Source organism: Elephantulus edwardii, unplaced genomic scaffold, assembly GCF_000299155.1.
Source record: "Elephantulus edwardii isolate Elephantulus edwardi_28Jun2011 unplaced genomic scaffold, EleEdw1.0 scaffold00443, whole genome shotgun sequence".
NCBI lineage: Eukaryota > Metazoa > Chordata > Mammalia > Macroscelidea > Macroscelididae > Elephantulus > Elephantulus edwardii.
Genome location: NW_006400193.1, coordinates 790,589 through 798,041, shown reverse-complemented (window position 1 = coordinate 798,041; position 7,453 = coordinate 790,589). Strand labels below are relative to the sequence as shown.

General features: G+C 40.0%; 1 protein-coding gene across 1 annotated transcript in view; it reads left to right on the top strand.

Annotated features, from left to right (window-relative positions):
* Positions 1 to 2,303: 2,303 nt before the first annotated feature.
* The window catches only part of LOC102860916 (tRNA-splicing endonuclease subunit Sen2-like), a 76,318-nt gene continuing 71,168 nt past the window's right edge, over positions 2,304 to 7,453 (top strand). Inside the window, exon 1 of the mRNA XM_006902736.1 lies at positions 2,304 to 2,492. Within this exon, the coding sequence (XP_006902798.1) occupies positions 2,304 to 2,492 (189 nt within the window). The remainder of the gene's footprint in view (positions 2,493 to 7,453) is intronic.

The following is a 7,453-nucleotide window of genomic DNA, read 5'->3' as shown; positions in this document are numbered from 1 at the left end:
GTAATTGGGATGGGTGTGTCAGAGGCAGTGCGATTGGCACAGGATAGAGGAGGGTTTAGGGCTGTTGTATCGAAGTGACTCTATAGCACATAACAACAACATTAGAAAATGGAGTGGCCACTAAGTATAATCCTTTGAAGACAGGCTTTCCTTTCCCTAGCATCCATGATTGCTAGGAGTCCCAGAGAATAAGTAAAAGGCATAGCTGAAACCTTGCTCTCAGAAGGCCTAACCTTGCAACCTAGCACTCAAGTCTTGCTGGCTATAATTAGAAATAATATCAATGACATCTTTGCTTCTTTCTTCCCAACTTTAGATAATTTTTCTTTTAGGCTAATTGCTCAGGCTAGACCTTCTAATTCAGTATTGAACAACATAGGTTCACCTCTTTTTCCTTGCGTTAAGAGGAAACGTTTGTAGGGTTTCTGCATTGAGTGTGATGATGATCTTATGCACTGTTGAGTTGGAATTGACCCATAGCTGACACTCCAGTGAGTTTTCAGAGGCAGTAAATTACACTGGAGGAGATGGCCCATTTTTCTCTTGCAGAGCAGCTGGTGTATACAATCTTTGTGCCTTTGGATTGGCAGCACAACTATACTACTGAGCTACTAGAGCTCCCTAGTGTGTTGTTAACTGTGAGTGTTTCATAAATGCCCTTAATCATGTTGAGGAATTTTTCTTCTGTTCTTAAGTTGTTAGGTAAAAGTTCGTTGAATGCTTTCTGTGAGCTGATCATGAATTTTGGTTTTCGGTGGGGTTTTGGGTTTGGTTTTTTTTCCTTCCTTCCTTTTGATATTATTCATTAACGTTGGTTAATTTTTGAAGGCTGAACTTGCATTCTTGGCGGTCCTACCTGATCATGGCATACAGTTCTGTGTTTTGCCAGGTTTTTAAGGAATACTTTATGGCAGTTTTCTTGTGATGTCATCCTGGCTTTCTTACTAGTATTATTGATGCTTGCCTCATAGAATAAGCTTGGAATTATTCCCTTTTCTTCTGGTTTTTTGGCATTTTTTTACGTTTAAAAAAATTGAATTTTTTTTTTTAATGAGTATAGGTAGGATTCTCTAGTGAAAAGCCTAATCCTAGCCTTTCTTTGTTAAGAGAGCACTAATTTCTTGGAGGTAGTGGGGATTGAGATTTTCTGGTGCGTGACACCAATCACACAAAATGTCTTTACTCCTGTCTTTTAATTCAGTGCTTTGTACATATTTTGGAGATTTATTTTTTCTTCTGCCAGACTACAAATTCATCATTGTGCTCACATACATTTTTTTAATTTCCATTCATTGTTACACTTTTCTCCCTGCCCAACCCTCCCGCCCCTGTACACTCTTCTCTTTGAAAAATAAAAGAAAAATTGTTTCGGTGTTTTACAGTCCCTCCCCCCAGGTCCACTCCACTGTGCAGCCTTAGCTCTGGACTTGTCAGGACAAAAATAACCTAATCATGTATCCCTTTTAAACAGTTTTCTGTCTTATCTGTTTCAATGCAGTATACATTATTTATCCCATCTTTCTCAGTCTCCACTCCAACGCTGATGTCAGTCCTGTTTTACAACAGTGGCACTATGCAGCATTTGTCCTTTTGTGATTGAGATATTTCACTCAGCCTAATGTCTTCCAGGGTCACCCATTTTTTAATATTTCATGAGTTACTTGTTTTTCAGTGCTGCATAGTATTCCATTGTGTGAGTATACCACAGCTTCTCTATCCATTCGTTTGCTGATGGGCACTTAAGTCATTTCCAACTACTTGCTACTGTGAACAAAGCCGTGATAAACATGGGTGTCCATATAGCTGCTTGGGTGTCAGTTATGGTCTCTTTGGGGTATACTCCCAGTAGTGGAATTGTTGGGTCAAATGGTATCTCTGTTTGCAACTTTTTGAGAAAATGCCACACCGCCTTCCACAGGGGTTGCACCATTTTACACTTCCGCCAACAGTAAATAAGAGTTCCAGTTTATCCACAACCTTGCCAGCATTTGTTGCTTGCTGTTCTATTAAATTTTGCCATTCTGACTGGGGTGAGATATCTCATCGTTGTTTTCATTTGCATCTCTCATAGAGCTAGGGATTTTGAACATTTTTTCATGTGCTTGTTGGCCACCTGAATGTCTTCTTTGGTGAAGTGTCTGTTCATATCCTGTTACCACTTTTAAATTGGATTGTTTACCTTTTTTTGTGGTGTGTGCTCACATTTTTAATCAGTGTAATTTACTTTGTGTTAGTGTAGTTATTGATTGACTCATTTCTTTCTCCACATTGTCTTTTCTTTAATAAACAGTTACCGTGGAAAAATGGCTGAAGCCGTTTTCTATCCTCCAAAGAGGAAGAGAAAAGTATGTGAGCATTATGAGTCTCCATTTCCAATCCCTTTTGATCAGGACCATGTTCCTAAGAAAGAATTTAAAATATGCCATGCTGAAATGATGAACAACAACATAATTGTGAGGAATGAAGAGGATATTGAGCAACTATATGGGAAAGTAAGTATAGACTGCCCCAAAGGGATTTGTTCCTGACTACCCTGAGCAAGCTATTCTTCTCTCTAATTCGCACTTAAGCTAACCGTAAACAATGCATGCTCTCTTAGCTTGCAGCTTGGTACCTTACTAGGATAATACAATGTGAATCTGTACTTAAATCTATACATTATTATTAGTTACCTATTGAGTTGGGTATGACTCATCGTGACCCTGTGAACAGCAGATCTGAACACCATCCTGTCCTGTGTGTGCTGTATTTACACCTCTTGACACCTTATCAGTCCATATGGTTGAAGGTCTTCCTGTCCTTCACCAACCCTCCACCCTTCCAAGCATCTTGTCCATCTCCAAGGAATAGCCCCTCCTAGGAGCATGCCTGAAGTATGTTGGGCGAAGCCTCATCATCTTTGCCTTCAAAGAGCAGTCCAGCTGCATCCTCTCCAAGACATATTTGTTTGTTCTTTTGGCAGTCCATGGGATGTTTAGTGCTCTTCTCCAACACCACAGCTCAAAGGCATCAGTTCTTCTGTCATTCCTATTCATCGTCCAGCTCTCAGATGCATAGCAAAAACCATGGCCTGAATCAGAAGCACGTTAGTCCTCAAACTGACATCATTACTCAATAATTTGGAGAGGTCCCTAACTGCAGACTTTGTCAATGCAGTGTGTCTTCTTATTTCCTGACTGCTGGCACTAAGTGTTAATTGTGAATCCAAATAAAATGAAGTTATTGACAGTTTCAATCTCTTTTCTGTCCATCATGATGTTAATCTAGCGATCCACTGGTAAGAATTTTTGGGTGTGGTTTTGTTTGGTTTTTTTTTTTTTACATTGAGGTGCAATTAATACCGGAGCCTGCATTCCTTGGTCTTCTGCAACAAGTGCTTCAAGTCTTCGTACTTTTCAGCAAACATGGTTGGGTCATCTGCCTAACACAGGTTATTGATGATTCTCCCTCTGATCCTAATGCCACATTCGTTTTCAGAGAGTCCAGCTTCTCGAATAATTTGCTCAGCATACAGACTGAATAGGTATGGAGAGAGAATACAACCCTGACACACTCCCTTCTTAATATTAAACTGTGCAGTGTTCCCCTGCTCTGTTCACACAGCAGCCTCCTGGTCCAGGTGTAGGTTTCACATGAGCACAATAAAGTGCTCTAGAATTCCCAATTCTCAATATCAGCCACAACTTGTTATGAGCCACACAGTCAAATGTCTTTGCATAGTCAATAAAACACAAATACACATTTTCCTGTCTATTTTGTGTGCATTATTAGGATAAAAAAATGACAGATGGGTTCTATAAACCTACATCTTCACAAGGAAATATTGTTATGGTGCCATGGAGTCAACTCTTAGCAACCATATATGAACAAAAGAGTGAAACCTTTCCCTATGCTGTGCATCTTTACAACCTCTGCCATATTCAAGGCTGTTGTTGCAGTTCATCTATTTGAGGGTCTTCTCTTTCATTGACCCTTTACTTTTCCCTGCCAGGTTGAGGACAGCTCTAGCTTTTACTTTATGGGAGGTTTGGGTAAAGACTGGTCTCTTGTTTTATACTTTTCTTCCTCTATTTTCCCAGTCTTTTTCCAAGGACAAGCACCTCTTGACAGTATACCAAACTATGTGAGACCAAATTTCACCATCCTTGCCTCTACAGATCACTCTGGTTTCACTTCCTCCAAGGCACATTTGTTTGTTCTTTGGGTAATCCATTATATATTCAATATTGTTTTTTGTTTTTTTTTCTATATTTTATTAATTTTCATAAACATTTACAGAGATTTTGGGTTTCCATTCATTCCTTGTTGCACTATTCTCTCTACCCTCCTCCCAGTTTGTTCTTGTCCAAATGCCACAGTGCTTGTCAAAGCCAGTTCTGATTAATCTTCTTTGTCAGTGTGTCCTTTGCCATTCCCTATCACTCCTCCCTGAGAGAGACTTCACCCTGAGTCATAAGGAAAAGGGGATGGCGTATTGTCTTAGCTACTTCCTGCTGAAAAGGGACGCTGTGGGTTTCAGGGTGAAGATCTTCTCTCACTACTCTAAAGGGCCCCTTTGGCAGTAGGAAACACATAGACTATTATGGAGATTGATTCATAATATTCAATATTGTGTTGCTAACACAAGTCAGAGACATCAATACTTTGGTCCTCCTTATTCATTATCTAACATTCACATGCATATGAAGCAATTGGAAATACCACAAGGGCTTGGGTCAAACTCAAATTAGTTTTTAAACTGATGATCTGGCTCTTCAGCATTTTAAAAACGGTCTTTGCTGTCTGATTTACCCTGTGCAATGTATCTTGAGTTCTTAGCTGCCACTTCCATAGGTGTTGATTACAGATTTAAGTAAAATAAAATTAATGATGAAATAGAGGTTAATGAGTTGGCCTTTTCCCCCCCTCTTACATTTATAGAAACACTACATATGTTCATTGTTTTTTAAAAAAATCTCACAATTTGTGTAAATATGAAAAGGATATTGTGTAGTGGTAAAAAGGAAGTCTTAATGGCTTAGTGTTAAGGAGTTATGCTACCAACCCAAAGGCATGTACTACAAATCCATCAGCTTCTCCACAGAAGAAGGATGAGCATTCTCCTCCCATGTGGTTTACAGCCTCTGAAAACCTGCTGAGGGTTCCAAGTCAGTTCCAACTTGATGGCACATAACTACAATAGCAACAACGAGGTTAAAAATACAAATTCTCCCATTCACTCTCATTCCTACTCCCAGATTTAATTAACTAGTAGGCTTATGATTCCAGATGTTTTAGGGGGTCAGTTCCTCATAAATTGATTTAGCAGTTTGATGCTTCGGAACCACCACTTTGAGTTTTGTGAGAACAACACTGCTGTCAGCATAAGAGAAATGGGATTTAGTCAGGCAAGTGGTAAGCAAGTGTCATGGTGGCAGGTACAGAGTGTCTATCTTCCTCTTGTTAAGTTTGGTAACCCATTGCTCCAGTATGCAGACATATCAGAGAGACTTGAGACTCTTAACTACCAGGGTAAGGACAAGCTCTAGCTTTTACTTTATGGAAGGTTTGGGTTAAGACTGGTGTCTTGTTTTTTCCCTATTTTCCTCTGTTTCCCCTATAGCCCATTTTTTGGTAGATGTGGGGGATAACCTGTTGCTATCAAGTCTGTTCATCAGGTTCCAGTGGAAACTCCACCACCAGGTTTCCAAGGCTGTACATTTCCCTATGGCATAATGCATGACGTACTGGACTACGAACCAAAAATGTCAGCCATTGGAGTCCACCACCAGCTGTTTCAAGGGAGGAAAGTGGGAAATCTTTTGTAATAAAGATTTACAGCCTCAAACTCAGCAGAGGACTTTTCTGAGTTGAAACTGAGTGGCACTGGATTTATCAAAATATCATTAACATATTTTCATATCCACCTATCATAAACATGTATAGTTAAGTATTATGGTCAATTTACAATCACTACAGTTGAAATGCTCCTTAGAGGCAAGGATTCTGGGGCTTCGTCTGACATACTTTGGACATGTTGCAAGGAGGGACCAGTCCTTGGAGACAGACATCATGCTTGGGATGGTGGAGGGACAGCACAGGAGGGGAAGACTGTCTGTGAGATGGATTGATTTCAGTGACTGGGGTAATTGGAGTGGGTGTGTCAGAGACAGGGAGATTGGCACAGGACAGAGCAGGGTTTAGGGTTATTGTACATAGGGTTGCTATGAGTCACAAACGGCTCCACAGCATATAACAACAACAAGAGTTGAAATAAAATAGCATTGTGGTGGAGAAATCTAATAAGGATCTTTTCTGAGTGCTAAAGATCACTAAAGAGACTAAAGTGTGCCTAATCCACCTTGGTATTTTCAGCATGTTTCAGCCAGATGTTCAGGCTGGGTTTAGAAGAGGTTGTGTTACTGGCGGTATTATAGCTAATGTTAGATGGATCTTGGCTGAAAGCTGAGGGCACCAGAAGAATGTCTTATCTGTGTTTCATTGACTATGCAGAGGTATTTGACTGTGTGGCTAAGACAGAAAAATGGGAATCCCAGAACACTTGATTATACTTATGTAAAACCTATAATTGGACCAAGAGGCATTTGTCAGAAGACAGCAAGGAAAAACTGCGTGGTATAAAATCAGGAAGAGTGTATGCAGCCTTCAATATAAATTGAAGCTCAACATCAAGAAAACAAAAGAGTCTCACCTGTGGGCTAATTGGCAGCATCATGATAGACGGCGAGGAGATTGAGATTGTTAACAGCTTTAATTTGCTTAGCTCCCCAATCAACTCTCCTGGTACCAGGAAATCAAAAGATGAATTGCACTGGAAAAGTCTACTAAAGAACAACAATGTCAGTCTGGAGACTAAGGTGTGCCTGATCCAGGCCAGGATCGTCACAGTTATGTGCTATGCATCAGAAAGCTGGACATTGACTAGGGATGATAGAAGGATAATCAAAGCCTTTGAAATGTGCTAGAGTATTGAATATACTGTGAACTGCTAGAAGAACAAAAAGTTTTATCCTGGAGAGGGTGAAACCAGGGTGGTCCTTGGAGGCAAGGATTCTAAAGCTCCTTCTCACATACTTTGGGCATGTTGCAAGGAAGGACCAGTTCTTGGAGATAGATGTCGTGCTTGGGAGGAAGGAGAGACAGCACAAGAGAAAAAGACCCTTGATGAGATGGATTGACTCCGTGAGTAGGGTAATGGGGGTATAGACAGATACTGTGTTCCTGAGTGTATGGTAAGAAGAATTTCAGACTTAACTTCTCCCATTACCTTTAGTTTACCAGACACAGACTGAAATAATTTCTTTTGAGATAAATTGAGGGATACTGAAACCTTGAGAGAAAGTGTTAAGGTATTTGTGGTGTTAAGTATCAGTGAAATGCTAAGCTATAAAAAAAGAAGGTGGCCTTGTTAAAATAAGTAGTTTTTTGGCTCATCTGCAACATTGATTAAACT